This window comes from Argentina silus, assembly GCF_951799395.1.
Source record: "Argentina silus genome assembly, chromosome: 1".
Taxonomy (NCBI): domain Eukaryota; kingdom Metazoa; phylum Chordata; class Actinopteri; order Argentiniformes; family Argentinidae; genus Argentina; species Argentina silus.
In genome coordinates, this window is record NC_139655.1 from 35342544 (window position 1) to 35359158 (window position 16615).

The 16615-nt window shown below is 40.7% G+C and overlaps 2 protein-coding genes across 4 annotated transcripts; both read left to right on the forward strand.

Annotated features, from left to right (window-relative positions):
• On the forward strand, nucleotides 1-9602 carry LOC310804840 (uncharacterized protein). 3 transcript variants are annotated; one of them, XM_083670210.1, is made up of 8 exons: nucleotides 1-91; nucleotides 873-1438; nucleotides 1841-2531; nucleotides 3974-4076; nucleotides 5055-5270; nucleotides 5915-6048; nucleotides 8452-8575; nucleotides 8860-9602. In XM_083670210.1, the coding sequence occupies exons 2-8, from the start codon at nucleotides 917-919 to the stop codon at nucleotides 9071-9073; spliced, it is 2004 nt and encodes a 667-aa protein (XP_083526336.1). In that variant the 5' UTR covers nucleotides 1-91; nucleotides 873-916; the 3' UTR covers nucleotides 9074-9602. The 3 variants fall into 3 exon arrangements, with proteins under 3 accessions (XP_083526336.1, XP_083526337.1, XP_083526338.1); XM_083670211.1 differs by having other exon boundaries at nucleotides 24-50; XM_083670212.1 differs by lacking the exon at nucleotides 1-91 and adding an exon at nucleotides 688-737.
• Nucleotides 9603-10810: 1208 nt separating this feature from the next.
• pxdc1a (PX domain containing 1a) lies at nucleotides 10811-14599 on the forward strand (the record flags this gene model as incomplete). Its single annotated transcript, XM_083690002.1, has 5 exons — nucleotides 10811-11060; nucleotides 11230-11330; nucleotides 11622-11739; nucleotides 14068-14179; nucleotides 14449-14599. The coding sequence occupies 5 exons, from the start codon at nucleotides 10811-10813 to the stop codon at nucleotides 14597-14599; spliced, it is 732 nt and encodes a 243-aa protein (XP_083546128.1).
• Nucleotides 14600-16615: the final 2016 nt, after the last annotated feature.

Here is a 16615-nt window from a genome sequence, read left to right on the forward strand (position 1 = left end):
CTCCACTCACTGCTGGGTGTGATGACGCCTCGGGTTGCAGTTGCAACTAGGTAGGTGGTATCGAAGTACCGGCATACCGTGCACCACTACAGTGAGTGAACATACGGAGCCTGATATTTGTCGCTATTAAAATGATTGGTTAGACTATCCATCCAACGATAATGTTACCTCTGGGCAGGCTGTGTGACTGTATTTCTATTTGGTGGTATACTGGTAGCTAGCTAGCTAGGTAGCCTAGCTAATCCTAGGGTTTAGCTAGCTACACCAGCTACAACACCACAATGATAACAATAATGTTGCCAAGAGGCTAAGGTAATACATGAAGTTATACACAGATTAAAATCTAAAACACTTTTTATTTAGCAATCCGGCTACTTACGCGTGTGCTCTCTCGCTGTCACCAGCTATGAGGACACCCATAACAACGGCCATATTTGATTGTTTATTTATTTGGGACATGCGCAAACGGAATGCATTGTGGAAACCTACACGAGAACAGCGGAGGGTTCAGTCATGGGGATATGAGCTCCTTTGGCTTTGGTTTTGGTTTTTCGAGGTCCAGCAGTCTTTTCAGTTGATTACTCGCTTCATAGGTAGATAGCTTAGCATTTATGGTTGCTGTAATAACTCTCATCGCAAATGAAATAACGATCGTATCTTGTACGTGCCTAGCCAAACAGCCCTGGCTCCAAAGTCGTCAATGTACTAACTGTCCCCGTCCCGTTGTCACGCCACTTGTGAGTTCTTCAAGAACCATGTAGAGATTGAAAAGTGTGTTTGCCTAATGCTATTGATCACTGAAGAAATGTGCATCTCCTGACCTCGACCTAAGATGGTAGGTAAACACTGATCATTTTCATTCTGTGTTTTAGCCTCTACGCAGTCCCTCTGTGTCCCCATCCATGAACGCTAGAGGATGAGTCCTGTCAAAGATGACTACCAGGACGTCAAGCCAGTCACACTATTGCTTTCAGAACAGAGGGTCACCTCCAACTTGTATTGTGGCACTGCCAAGGGCATGGAGGCACAAGTGGCCACTTTAGTTGAAGCCTTCTTGGTGGAAGTCTACCGCTGCAGAGTATGCCAGTTCACCAGTGGTCTAAAAAATAGTATAAACACACATATAGTGGAAAGGCACAATGTGAGAGCCCCCTCCTGCCCTGGTCTCCCCTGTCTAGGAAAGGATGACGGGGAGGGCCTGGAGGTGGAGATGGGGGTAGGAGTTGATGGAGAGGACGATGAGCTGGAGCCAAATGGATCCACCTACAACCTGGAGGAAGACCTCCATTCTGGCTCTAAGGATGGTGATGATCAGATGGACCGTATGTCTTTTCTGCTGCCCATGTATGGCATGCTGCCCAATATCAGTCCACGGTCATGTGAAATGGGTCTAGGCTCCAACTCGGATGTGAGTCTCCACGTTGCACAAACTTGTGAGGTAAGAAAAGAGCTCTCTTGGAAAGGTTTCTTTCTCGTGCAGTGGCAATGATGTGAGATGCAAATGCATTCTGCTTCTCTTGAACAATTATAAGGTGATGTTGTGGTTGTCTAAAACATTGGTTGTCTAGTAATCTCGCTCCCAGACACTTCCGCCCAATAGCCTGGTGACGAGGTTAAGGATTTCTAGAGACACTGATTTAATGTGGCCTACAGTGCACAAAATACACATGATACAAGTAAGCCGCCAACATATCAGTTGTCATCACTGTGTAACAATGTGGTTATTGTAAGAAGGGACTGAAAACAATCCCACTACCACTGTTAAGTAGAAACAAGCAGGTTATTATTTAGATTTGTAACAAAAAATCTGGTTTGGTGATCCAGTTCTTCTCTTTTATAGGTAAGCACTCTGTTTGAGGAGGGAGAGGAGGGACGTGGTGAGGATGACGAGGAGGAAAACGTGTTTAGATTTGAGGGCAATGGCTCCGTCAGCCTGTCCTGTCCAATGGGTTCGGTGGTGGACAACCCTGAGAACCAGGCTGAGGAAATGGCTCAGTCGGCTCACCTCATGACCCTGGGGCTCTGTCGCATCTCCACGGCCAAGGCCCCCCCAACCCAAGCTGGGACCCTAGACTCCAGACTCCCCTCTACCCCTGTCGGCCAAGAGGGCTCAGATACTTCTCTGGATGAAAAGAGTACTCAGCAGGCATTGCAGGCACTGCTGCCTGCACCCAAGCAGCGAAAGTCAGCCAGTGAACGGGCGCTGTCATGTGTCCTCTGCCAGGCCGCCCTACCCTCCAGACATTTGCTGGAGATCCACCTGAAGTGTCACAATGTTGACAGGGGCTTCAAGTGTCCCGAGTGCGGATGGATGACTGTCAGGTGGGGTGAGATGGAGCTCCACTGGAGGGGCCACGGGAAGAGGAGGAGAAGGGGGGAGAGAGAGAGGGAGAGGGGGTCCAGGCCGCACGGCTGCCAGGTGTGCCCCCGAGCATTCAGGAGTGCCAAGTCCCGCGACGCCCACGAGCAGAGACACAGCCTGAGGCTGAGCACTCAGGCCTGCTTTAAATGCCTTCACTGTAACTACAGGGGTGAGAGACACAGCTCCAATTATACTCCATATTAACCAAACTCCTCTACAGTATAGCACATGGTCAGCTAGAAAAGTTCCTGAAGAAACTTTGTGGGCTTGTAAATTCTTATTTTGATAGTCGATAAAGTAAAAATCTATTTTGGACTGTAGATAGTCTGATAGATGGATAGAGAGAGAGAGTGTAAATGTGCTGTATACCCTATTATATTCTATTGATACTATTTAGCTATCCCCTCTGTCATCTCTTCCATCCCCTTATTCATCCATCTATCAGTCTATTTTTTATACTATTTACACTTCAGCTTTAATTTAATTTGCATGAAATCCTATTCATGCCTATACCGCCATGTGCACAGCCTAAACTGCTTAACCTATTCACTTATAATCAACTTTTAAATGCCCAGACTTGTGTAACTTGACTTGCTTTAAATCCTATTAATTCCTATGGCTATTTGCTCTGAAAGGGAAAATGCATTTCCATTTTCATCTTAAATGTGTAGACTGACTACATTTAAAGAACTTTCATTCAGATTTTAGATAGATTTTTTAAAATGTTAAGCCTTTTTAAGTTGCATGAATTAACATGGGTTTCTATGAGGACCATTGGGTTCCTATAAGGCATTTTCATCTTTTAAGCTTGACACCTCAATCCTACTTAAAGAACTTCTATTTAGACTTGTTAAACATAAAGATTCTATCTTCCTATGTACACTCACTTAACACTTTATTAGGAACACCTGTACACCTTCTCATTCAGGAGGTGGTGTAATGTGTGGGGAATGTTTTCTTGGCACACTTTGGGCCCGTTAATACCAATCAATTATCGCTTGAATGCCACAGCCTATTTGAGTATTGTTGCTGACCATGTGCATCCCTTCATGGCCACAATTTACCCATCTTCTAATGGCTACTTCCAGCATGATAATGCACCATGTCACAAAGCAAAAGTCGTCTCAAAATGGTTTCATGAACATCTTGTGGAATCAATGCCATTTACAGATAATCATGTATTCTTGCTAAGACTATATTTGTAATGAAAAATATGTATGTATATTTAATGAGCTGAATTACAAATGAAAGGTAGATTCAGCAATGTGACGTTGTTATGAGTAACAGTGTGACTTAAGAGCGCTTTTCTAAAAACAAGCAAGGTGTTTTACTCGTTTTCATTTGCGCATGGGCACGCCAATGCTGTGTGATCTGTCTTGAAGCATTTTTTTGAACCATTGAAAGAAAGGTTTTGTTAGTTGATATTATTTTGCCTCCTTTTTTTAGGGGTGTATATTCATTAGTGACCTTTTAGTCACAGCCAACTCTCTACTCAGTGATATTCCACATCTTTATTTCCATTTTAATCTCTATCTTTGTTATGTGTCTCTGGCAGGACCAACAAACACAATGTTGCATTTATGTCTATTTTGGCCCATGATTGTCTTACAGATAAGTCATGGGACAAGCTCCATGGGCACATTCTCTCAGAGCATAAAGCATTTGGGGACAGACGGGTGGATGCTGTTACAGATGGACAGAGTTCCCACATTGTGTAAGTGGCTTCCCTTTACCACAGTTTCAAATCACCTAACCTACTCACTCATTGGACACACCAACAAATGACTTAGAAGCATTTGTCAGGAAGGACTATATAGCTTACTCCCATTCCAAAATGAGTCCTTAGCCCGTAGCCTTAAACACTCTCATTAATCTGAAAGGATCAGATGGGTGTAGGTGAAGTGGTGGAAACATCACCTCACCTTTCATATTTTGTACAACTTTCTTTGAGAAGGGAGAGCAGAGCGAAAGTCTTTAATCGGGACTGAGCAATAGTCAACTATCAATTCCATTCTGATTACTTGTATAGTTTCAATAAGTTTTGAGTGTATATGGTGAATTTGAAGTCACTATTACCAGAGAATCTATATACAGGAGAAGTCCCACTCCTGCAAAACATATTTTGTACCAGCTGGGGATGGTTGCATAACATATTCTGTTTATTCAGGAAATGCTAAAAAGGGCTGTTCTACCTGCCTCACTTAGCAGAGTGCTAGCAGGTTTTACAATCAAAAGTGTAGTCTGTTAGTATGACATTGTCTATATTTCATTATCAATGGAAAGATAATTTAGGAAAATGAAATCAGGTAAGGCACACGGTTTTTGAATACATTTTGGAGATCGATTTTTTTGCTTTTTTCGCTTCATTACTTCAATGTCAACTGTCGTTACTGATGTTTTACTCACTTGAATGGGAAAGATAGGGAGTGGACCAGCTGTCCTTAACAACCACTTTGAGTACATGCATTATCCCCCGATGGGAGCCAGTGATCCCTGAGCCGGGTTATTCTTTGCTGTGATCCTTCTTCGTCCCTTTCTCGTGGGCCCGATGCCATATTAACAAAGCTAAATATGGCTACTTAGTATCTAAGCAAGCAAAATAGACAACTTAAGGCCAAAGTAAATGTAAAACCAGGTAAAAACATTTCAAAAGTGTAACTTATCTAAACCTTTTTACCTCTCCAACTCACAGGCATGCTTCAAGAAAGGAGCTCTGCCATGAGAGCAGTCAGCCAGGAGACCTCCCAGGGTCAGAGCCAGAGAAGTGGTTCCAGTCAAGGAAGAGGAGGCTGAAGGGGAGGAAAGGAAGAAGGGGTGGAGTGGAGGAGGGAAAGGATGAGGGCCAGAACAAGGAGGAGTCCGCCAAAAGGAGAGGGAGGAAAGAGTTCTGTTGTTCCCTCTGCAACAGGTACAGGCTGAATCTCAAGGCATCCTCCTCGCTGCCTTCCTTTCATGAACACTGATAGGTGAAAGGTTTGGAGAGATTTTGGGTCTGAAACTGCTAAATTCTTTGAATGTGTTCAGCAAATTCCTAGTCATTATGATCTCCTTGAATTCTAAGTTATACTTAATTTAGAGAGACTTGCTTCAAGAAACAAAACAAATTAACATCTAAATAGTTTGTAGGGTATGAGTGTCCAGACTTGGGCCGTGACCGAACATTCATACTGCAACCTATTTAGTTCAGTATGCAAGATTAGAACATACCAAAACTGAGTATGTATAAAATGCCAGGTTGTTATACTTAGATGTACCTTTCCATTAAGTATAAACACTACAGGAAGTGAATTTAGTTTTTAGTTCCACAATTCAATGGAGCAGGCTGTAGAGAAATTGAACAAATTACAGTGAACAACATTGTTGAGCTACAGATGATGATTTCTCACTATGAATGAGATGTTGTATGTTGTCGCTTACTGCTTAAATTTTTACTGAACAGTATGGCCTAAATAGTATGTAGTATGGTGAGTAAGTATATAGTATATATATATACGTTTAGTATTCAATAGGCAGTTTGAATGTTTGGGCACGGCCTTTGCCTTGTTTCCACAGGAAGTTCTCCACGAAGCTGACCATGCGTAGGCATATGGGCATCCACCAGGGGGACAAACCCTTTCAGTGCCCGCACTGCCACTACAGCACCCGACTCAAGGCATCACTGATGCAGCACCTACGCGTTCATACAGGTAGATATACAATCCACTCCTGATAAGTACCCCTCAGATAAGTTCCTCAAAAACGTGTGACTAGAGCAACTATATGGTCTCCATTAGAACCCATGTAAATTCATGCCACTTTAAAGTTCTTTAAATAGGGTCAATCTACACATTTTAAAGTTGGATTGAGGTGCCACGCTTAAAACGTGAAAGAGGAGATGCATTTCAAAATGTATCATGGAAAACCAGGTCCCTATGAAAACCATGTTAATGTATGCGACTTAAAAAGGCTTAATAGTCTATATCAAAAAATACTTTGATTTAAAATCTCAATTCAAGTTCTTTCAGTGGGATCAGTCTACACATTTTAAAGTTCAATTGAGGTGTTCATCTAAAAATAGATAAGAGAAAGTTAGAGGATTGTTAAGGCAAGATAGATAGAGTGGACAGTGGTTTTATTGGGGTAGAACTGTTTACAAGAATGTGTTCTGCAGGTCTCATGCTGTTTTTATTCAAGAGTTCTGAAAGTTCCATGGCAGTTGCAATAACAATGGAGCTCACAGAATGTTGGCCTAATTCAATATCTGAATCCTACTGGATACAATAATCAGCATTACATAAGTCTTACAGCACATTGTTGTAATATTATAATATTACCAATGTACCACTGGCATCAGTAACATAACAGTACCTTGTTTGTAGCATATCAGAAGTGTGTAACTTTCATAAATACAGTAACTACCAGTGGAGGCTGGTGGAGGTAGAAATCGGAGGACGGGCTCATTGTAATGCATGGAATGGAATGAGCCTGTTCCATGAGCATCCATGCATTACAATGAGCCTCCACTGGTATCTACAGTGTGTCAAATGGATTTGTTATCCTTGGTATCATTACTCCTAAGAATAGCAGTTGGGGAGCTTATGGCAGTAACCTAAACAAGAACACAGTTTTACCATCATTATCTCAATCACTTTGTAAAATTTAAAGTCGCTATACGGAGGATTGACAAGATACTTAAAGCAATTATGAACCTTCTGAAATGGAGCTATAACATGATACATGTACAGTATAATATATCATATGGATCACTCCCTTATTATAGCCGTTAAAATCGTCTACTGTAATCTATACATTTTCCTAAAGCAATTTCCTGGTTGACGAATTTCTCTCACAGTAGAAACACCCATTAAAACTCTGATAATCCTTGCAAGTGCTTTACTCATTCCTTTTCACAATTCCAGTAAAAATGAATCCCATGTATAGATAGAATGTTTTTTTAGTTTTTTTTTTAGTTTTTTCTTTTTTTTGCAAAGCTTTCAGAGCAAGCAAGTACAGTCTAAGTGCAACAGGGGGTTTCCCATTGTAGTTCAGTGTAGCTTCTTAATTTTCTTCATTTTTAGCTACACAGGCAGATGTACAAAAGTATATTTTTCTACCTTAATTCCTCTTGGGTCTCAATTATTCCATTTCAATTTTGATTGAAAGAAGCCAACCCTAATGAGAATTTAATTGGTACAGTCCATAAACACGCAGCCTGTGCACTACAGATCCACATGGTACGCACATTTTGGGGACACGTTTTTTGGCTCAGCAGTGCCAGGAATAGCAACTAAGGCTCCAGGTTAGAATTATATACATTATAGAACTGTTCTGTTGAGTAACTTTAACATTTTAAGTTTAACTGCCATTTCCTTGTTACAAAGCTTATTGTGCAGACAAGACAGGAAGAATAAACTGGCCAAGAAAAATCCAGTATTTATTGGGAACAGTTCAGTTTGAGGACTAAGTGGGTCCTCCATCATTAGTCCATTGTTTGCTTGTTCTTACAGAGGGGAGAATTTCACTGTGGCCAAATGTATTAGGGAACTTTTCCCACATACTCACTCAGAGCAATTACTTTGAAAGCTGTGCCCATGGCAACACTAGTAGGGTTACATAATGAGTTTGAAGACCGAGGCTGGAATCTTCACCCTGGCCTATGTAAGCCTGTTCTGCTGAGGTTATTAACACATCAGAAACACTGTTCAGTGGAATTCAGTGTTTTCCTCTGCTTTTTCCTTCTTTTAAAAGTGGGGCTAGAGACCCCAAGCATCATTCAATAATGCAGAAACCAACATTTTAAACTGAAATTGATTGCAGACAAGTTTTTTCGGTGGTTGGATAAGCTGGGGGGTAGACTATCTGGCCTCCCATTTAAAATTATCCACAGAATGTGCCGGTAAGACAACGTCCTCACAGAGGTGTGTGCATTAGCTCAATGGTTTTCATCAGGTTGCCTTGGACGTGATTTCAATATTAATTTATGAATATTCTAATCATGTATATACTGTTCACCTCATTAATTTCTTGGTGTTCAGGTTGCAAACTTTACACTTTTCCTATGTTAATGCTCGTGGGCATGGAACTGTCTACTACTTTTAATTATCCTGTAGGTGAGAAACCCTTCAAATGCCCCCAGTGTCCCTATGCCTCCATCGATAGCAGCTCCCTTCGTCGACACTCCCGCACACACACCCAGGAGAAGCCCTACTGCTGCCAGTACTGTCCCTACAGCAGGTACTGTAACACCCAGACAATACACACACACACACACCGCTCTATGTATCATGTTCCTTCAGTGCATGTGGTACAATGATTTATGCAGAGGTAGCTTTCATGTGAATTGTTACTAAAGTCTATTATTCCTTAATGACAGCTTTTGTCATTAAGGACACTGGTCCATTGTAAGTTACATTTCTCTCTCATATTTCCCTCTCTCCCCCTCCATCGCTTTCTTCGCATCTCTCCCTTTCTTTACCCTCTGGTCTCTTTCCATCGTTCTCAAACACACGGGGCTGTAGCATCCAGAAGAAGAGTTTGGACCTGCATGCCCGCCGCCACCACACGGGAGAGTCTTTCCCCTGCCATCTCTGCCAGTACTCCAGCCCGGATCGCCAGCTTCTTGTGCGCCACCTACGCAAGCACCACACCTCAGAACAGTCTCCTATACTAGGACAGCAGGAACCCAATTGCCCAAACAACTCCACCTCCACAGGGAGGACTCAGAGCACCTAAGACCGGAGTTTGGCACTTTTCCATTACACCATTCCATTTTTGTATTATCCAAGTCTATTTTCTTTTCCTGAACATACTGAGGCTACCAGTATATGCTGTAACTCCTTTAAAGATACAAGTAGATCTCAAATGTATTGCAAAAGTTCACAAATTGTTTTATCACTTGAACAGAAATCATAAAAACGTACATGTACAGGGTTTCCATTTAAATGAATTTGAAAAGCTTCAGTGTGTCAATACGATTAGGGAGCTTTTTGTTCTTACAGAGCATATTATGCAATGTGGCAAAGTCTACATTTGAGAACATTTAGTAGGATGGCTTATATCTTTTAGATTGTCTTTTTATGGATCTATATACTTTCCAACAATAATGAGTAAAGGTATACTATTCATGTATCCTGATTTATCAAACATGAAAAAGACATCATGACTTTGAAGATTGGTTTGTTCCAAATCGTTTTTCTAGGTCTAATTGAACATCTACCCAGAAAGTGGTGTCAAGCTATCAGGAAATGTATAAATAAAATTGTGGGACTAAGTTTTCATTATATTCAACTAAATCCAGCACTCTCATGGAAAGTCATGCCTTCTACAGATACAGTACATCATAGAAATCAAGTGCTGCATGTGAAAACCTTTTCTACATTGTTTGCTTGTCCAGTGGAGAGGAATGTTGCTGTGGCCAATGTTGTTTGGAAACTTTTCCAACTGTCTCTCATTTTAGACCTGTATCCTAGGCGATGGCAGTGGGGTTACATAATGTGGGGGTGAGAACTGTGGCTGGAATTTTCCCCCTTACCCAACACATTTCTGTTTAGTAGCCATTTCTGTGGGAAGGAGAGACTCACTTATTGTACAACTGATATTTGTATGTATTGTAAGTGCACAAGACGTCAGCCGGCCTTAATCGTGACCTCATCAGCTCACAACATGGAACAGAACAGTTGTGTGGAATGCTGGTTGTTGCCGCTGAGAGGGCGTTTTCATGTACCTTCAAAGGAGCATCAGTAACATTCTTATCCCCTGTTGTTTATAACACATGGGACACAAATACTCAACCTCTCACTCCTATGGTTCATTCAATACATTTTTACAGGAAGTTAGGCTACAGTAGCTGCAGTTTGCATTTTTTATGTTAAAGTAGGATGCTACTCTTTTTGCTTTGACTCCATGAAGCCTTACAGAAGGATCACAACAGAAGATACCTGGTGACAGGTGTAAGGCCACCATGCTGCATCTAAATCCCACCACCAAAACATATAATTGGAAATCATTTATTAGTTAATTATTGAGTGTTCTTTGCAGCATAATTTGCAGAACATCTCTAATTGCACATTTCTTGGTCGATTACTTAGGTTTACTCCAATACAGCCTACAGAACACTTTTGCTTTTACAGTGAGGCACAGGGCAGAATCAAGTGATCTACCTCTGGGAGAAGGGGCGGGGGTGAGAGTTCAGAGAGAAAACCAAGTCTGTCACTTCTGTCATTCCATGCTGAACACTCGCTGCTACAGGACGTAGCCTACATTTGTGGAATAAATGCAGGCTGCTGTCCGATACCCTATCATTAGGCCTACATCTTTTTTTCAGCAAAATTACTTTCCTACGAGGAATCTTTTAGTTTGTGTCCGCCCGTGTCTTTGTCTGATGGAATGATGATGAGAGAAATTAGTTAAATTGCAGACATGCGTGTCAAACTAAAACTACCCTATTGAAATTGGAGTAAATATATGAAAATGGCATCGGGTGCTTTTGTGGGAACTTCGCTCATGAACATGTTTGTTCAAAACTGTTGGGTGGTCGGCACTCAGCGGATGATCAGCCAGCACGGAGACGAAGAATTCATACAAGTCCGGACCGAGTTGTCGGATAGAAGCGTTCTCCATTTGCACAGGACAGACGCCGACCTTGTGGGGCTTCTAAAGAGGCTAACGGATTCATTCCCCGAGGATAGAGAAACTCTTTCACAGTCACATCTTCTGGAAGGTCTATATTTTCACAAGGCTAATTCCCTCATACTTTACCTAGATAGCCCATCTCATGTGTTATGAATTAAGTAGAACATCAAAAGTAAATGTTTAGAATTATGTATAGCCTATTCATTCGATGTAAATGTTAAGGTGTATTAAACCAACACAGATGTATTTCCCACTAGGACTAGGACGGATAAGAGAAGCAGAAGAGGCCAATGATGTTGAGGGCAGATTGCATGAGGTGGAGAAACTACTAAGGAATGCTATCAACATGCCCTGGAAGGTATAAGTTAATTTAACATAATTACAGTGGGCCTATGTCTACAATGAATGCTTGAACTCAGACAAAAGTATGAGACTATTCAACTAGATATCCCAACAGGGATAGTTAACATATTGCAGTATGTCTGTACTGTAATAGGTATTATGCATGTTTACATTCTGTTTAGGATGCTGAGCTTATTGATTAGGTTATGATGGACTTCATCATGTTACTCCTGTAAGTGTTATCCGAATATATTCCCATTGATATGTTCCCCCTAAGACCATGTGGATGTTACCTTTTGCTCCGCAGTATTCACGGTCAGAGGCAGTGCTCACATTTTTTGAGCAATCGCCGCTGGACCAGATGATGAGAGAGAATGACTGCAGCGACTTGGAGCCGTACTACCAGAGTCCAGTAACAATATCTGGTCTGAATTCATACAGTACAGTATAGGCTAACTTCTTAATAGCCATGTTTTACTGCAAACTACTTCTAGATATTATCATATTATTTTTGGTCTTAAATGTTCCAAATCATTGGCATTCTAACTTTTGATTTCTGCACAAGAAACCAATATAGTGTGGACTGCTATGATACAACATTATAGACTACTCTGGTATCATTAATTCAGATAGGGGTCTATTCTCATTTCCTTGCGCATCACCTTACGCCAGCGGATCTGTGCTTTACGCGCCAAATGTGCGTGCGGAGCTGCAGCGCCTATTCTAATATCAGCCCCAATACGCGTCATTGCGCCTATTTGGGGCGGAGAAACTCACATTTAAGGGGTGTATCTCATGAATATCATAGATCATATATGATATTTTACACGCAAAATCTTCATGTTCCCTGCACGCTGGAGAAGCTGCATTAAGTCCAGCAACACTATTGGTAGGGTTCGAAATTGCATCTTTTGCAAATCAGTATCAGTATCAAATCAGTATTTTATGGATGACGGTGACACTGGAAAGAATTGACAGACAGCTGAAGGCTTACTTTGGCAATGTTTCCATCACTGATTTCGCAACGAAATATGAGCTCCATGAACAACGGTCATGAATGATTGCATATACATCTTTCTGTGTCTGTGGTTTAGATGATTTAATTGAAATGCGATCATATTAAATGATAGAGAGGACACAAACACTGCTTTGAAGATCCCCCACAAGCACAATGAATCTCCTCATTAGAAGTTTCATGTGGCAAACTTGGCGCATTATTCTTCACAATTCAATTCCATTCCAGTTGGGTTATGGCAAATAACATGCGATTTAGTTGTTGTTTATAGCCCAATGATAATTATGAGATTCCAGTTTTTATATTTTACTATCCAGAAGGACTGCCTTCAAAATAAAGGTTTTATGGCCATAGGAAATAGGAATTCCTCAGACCAATCTATCTTGAATTGAATTTATAGATTATTTCTCTTGGCTACCATAGTGGTGGGATTTTGAGGCAGTGTGTGATTTTCCAAGTGCGTAATGTCTGGAACGGCTATTTGGCGAGATATGCGCGCACCTTTTCAAAATGGGAATAACAAACCTTGGAAAGTGGGAGGCAGAAGTGCGTAAGAGGCGCGGAACGCAATGAAATCAGAATAGACCCCATACATGTTAGAACCCAGATGTTTAATAAAAATATGTCTAGGAACAGTGTTAACAATTGAGCTAGAGGCTCAGATCTTCATCTTTAAGCTTACACCCGTCCAGCTTTGATACTTTGTTTATTGGTACTGTGAGCACCTTCAGGGTCATATTTCAGAATCATTGTATGGGTTCTTGTAAGAGGATTGCATATGAACTTGGTGCTTGGTGAAGTGGTGAGACATGACATCACCCTGCAAACCAGCTTTGACAGGACTATACTGTAGTAGTGAGCTCAATTTAGCTCGTCCAGCAATTATACTATACTGTAGTAGTGAGCTCAATTTAGCTCGTCCTAGATTCCACCCACCTGGTGCACACCACCTAGGTCACTTGACAAACTATCACTTGTTACAGTTAGTGTGTGCCTGTATTCAATATAGTCTCTTTAAGTAGCAGAGAGGCCCCACATACAGTATGTAGCTCTGCACTATGATAACGTGTCAAGGATAAACAAAGAGTTATATTGGGGCTTGATTCATTGTCCCCCACGATGAAATGGGAGAAGGCTATGGATCATTCGCTGTCCGTTCGTATGTCACAAAATTCTGTCCCTTCGTATGTCACACGCTTTATCTCCAACAACACTGGGACCATTTTGACGAAACTTGAATGATGCGTCTTGCAATAACGATTGAACGAGTTTCGAGGTGACGCCGGTTCACCTCGTGATGGTGTGGCTGAAGTCGTAGATAGTTATTAAACGGCATAATAGAGTGAAAGAGGAGAGCGCATCTCAGACCGCACCTTTTGGCCAATTTACTGTTTTCAAATAATACTGTTCAATCCTTGGAAATGAATCAAATAAGCACTACAAGCTCTGGTAACTTTTTAGCCTACCTCAAATCCATGGACTGCCTTCAAATAAATGCAAAGCTGTAAGAAGCAAGACTGATTATGAATCAGATCGGCACTACACGGTAACTTTTCAGTCATACGTTTGAATAATTTGAATCAAATCACACATGGAGTGGTGCTAAATCATTCGTGGGGGACAACATGTTTACTGTAGGCCTACACTTGTTTCGAATACCATTTTTGTTCTACAACCACCTGGCTTCATCGTGAAATTATTTAAAATAACTTATATTATATATATTTTTGCTTTGCAGATATCATGAGGTCCAATGGATTTTGTCTGGCCAACACAGAGACCATCTTCTATGACTTGAGTCCACAACAGACTAGGGACAGACCCCCACCAACTGACTCTGCAGGTTTTGAGTGAGTCCTCAACCATGGTCTTTTTGTCACAATTCATTGAGGTAATAGGGCAATAGGGCAATCTGCACTCACAATTAATTCTTAGTGAATTCACCCCTCAGTGTTTAAATAAGAAGAAATAGGAAAGATTTGAAATGTCTATTCTTCCCTATTTTCTGTCTTATCTTGCACAGAACAAGTCATCAACCTGCAACATGCCTGCAACTTTCTTACTTGTGTACCAGTGCCTTGACTTCAGAGTAGTTTTCATATTTTCCATTATTTTTCAGGCATGATAACCAATCTGGACAACTTGGACCCAAAAAGGTGGTGGACCACAAGACAGCATCACCGGAAAGCAGTGTTGACGACTCAGAAATGCATTTTCCCAACCTGACCTACTACCAACTAGTGACCTATGAGACTGACATTCTGGAATGAATGGCAGTGTTGATGTCATATGAGGCATTGTTTAGGCACAGCATACAGACCCAGCACAGACTAGGCAACAACCACTGTAACTAACCACTCTTGCATACAGTAGATGGCTACAAGTACTGCATTTGGTATGAGCAGGGTATCAATCTACCTTTGATAGTGAAGGACAGTGCTTTTATTATACCTGGTGAATGTCATGTTCTGATGTGATGGTCTGAAAAGGTTGTTTCTGCTTCTTTGGTGGTCAGTTGGCCACCCAAGTGATAATAGCAGAATGGGAATAGAACATAGGAATACAGTATTCCCATGGGAATAGAGCATCCGACCACAGGGAGAAGGAAGATGGAGGTAATTGACATTTTTCAGATAGTTTGGCAATAAATGGGGAAGAGGAGGTGGTAGGAGCACACTCTAGATGGGTAGTAGCTAGTAGCTAGTGTTGGAAGTAGTGTTTAGACCTGAATAAGAGTGTATTCTGATACAACTTAAAAATAAGTTGTTGTTATTAGATTAATTCCTAGTTGCTTCATGAAATATAAATGAACTTCATATTTTTGTAGTTTATTTTCAACTTTACAGTGAACTTGGCATGAGCTGACCAAAACTAAACAATGTTTTAACATGAATAATTGGAGATGCATAACATCATGGTCTGGTGCTTTACCTTTGAATATCTGTGTCAACTAAAAAAAAAAGTGAGAAGTATGTAGTTATCACTATGAGTTCTCTGTAAAATGTATGCGTGATTAAAGCCATGTCAACAATGAAGTTTGTTGTCTTCTGTGCGCTGAACTTATGCCATGGTAGTATGTAAGTTGCACAACACTGCCCCCAACTGTCCTACAAGGATAAAGACCATACTGCAGGCTACGGTACACAATGACATACCCAGTCTTACCCACTTTTACCCAGTTTGATTTCTTGCTGCTCTTTTGCTATCTCCATAAGGAGTGAACAAAGGTATAAACAAAAAAAGCGAAACACAACTATGTTAAAATGAGGACTAACGTATCAGTCCGTGACCTATGTCAGTTTTTTTTTAGACTTTTTATTTCACCATTAGCCTGATCAAGGGTTTATGTCTGTTTTCAGTGACGTAAATGATAAACAAGGAACTGGTATACATTTGTTACCTGACCTGCTCTTTGATTTCTGTTTCCCAAATAGAGATAGGACACTCTACAGTGCCCTCCATAAGTATTGGAAAGCAGAAGCATTTTGTCTTCTTTTAGCTCTATACTCCCAACAGTTATCAGAAATCAAACAATTACTATGTGGTCAAAGTAGAGATTCTCAGCTTTAATTCATTTTTTTTTTTCACCATTTAGAAAGTTTGAACTATTTCAGGGCTCCAAAAGTATTGGAAAAAATTGTCACAGATAAGACTAATAATATCATGTACGAGAGTGATTGCAAGAGAACATTTTGGAGAACAAAAAGCTATGGTTTGGGCATGTATAGCTACCACAAGAAGTGTCTAACTTGTCTTAATTGACAATAGCAGCAGAACGTATTCTGAAGTGTACATCTTGTCTGATCGACTATAAGCAAACACCTCGAAATTCATTGGATGGTGTTTCATCATACAGTAAGATAATGACCCCAAACATACTGCCATAGCAACTAGGGAGTTTTTCAGGGCCAAAAAGTGTCAAGGTCTTGACTGGCCTCGTCAAACCTCAGATTTAAACGAACTGAACATGCGTTTCATTTCCTGATGATAAGATTTTAGGCAAAATTGATTCCTATGCAAATCAGAGACCCTATACAAATAAAGATATTCATTCCAAAATTGCATGAACTATTATCCTTGCATTAAGATGGACTCAATTCAATTTATTGAGTGATTTGTTGATAACATTTTTGCATTTTAGCTAATTTTAAGAGTGTCATAGCAAAGGGTCTGAATACTTATGTACTGTATATGAAGTAACAAATCTATCTATCGTCCAAACCATCTTTAATCTATTTCCACAACCAAAATAAGACTGTCAAGTTTCTTCTGGAACTTTTTTTCCT

Coding starts and splice junctions, on each gene's coding strand:
- LOC310804840 (XM_083670210.1), top strand. CDS start 917: ATGAGTCCTGTCAAAGATGACTACCAGGACGTCAAGCCAGTCACACTA. Junction 2,532..3,973: donor CCTTCACTGTAACTACAGGG/GTGAGAGACACA, acceptor ATTGTCTTACAG/ATAAGTCATGGGACAAGCTC. Junction 5,271..5,914: donor TGTTGTTCCCTCTGCAACAG/GTACAGGCTGAA, acceptor TTGTTTCCACAG/GAAGTTCTCCACGAAGCTGA.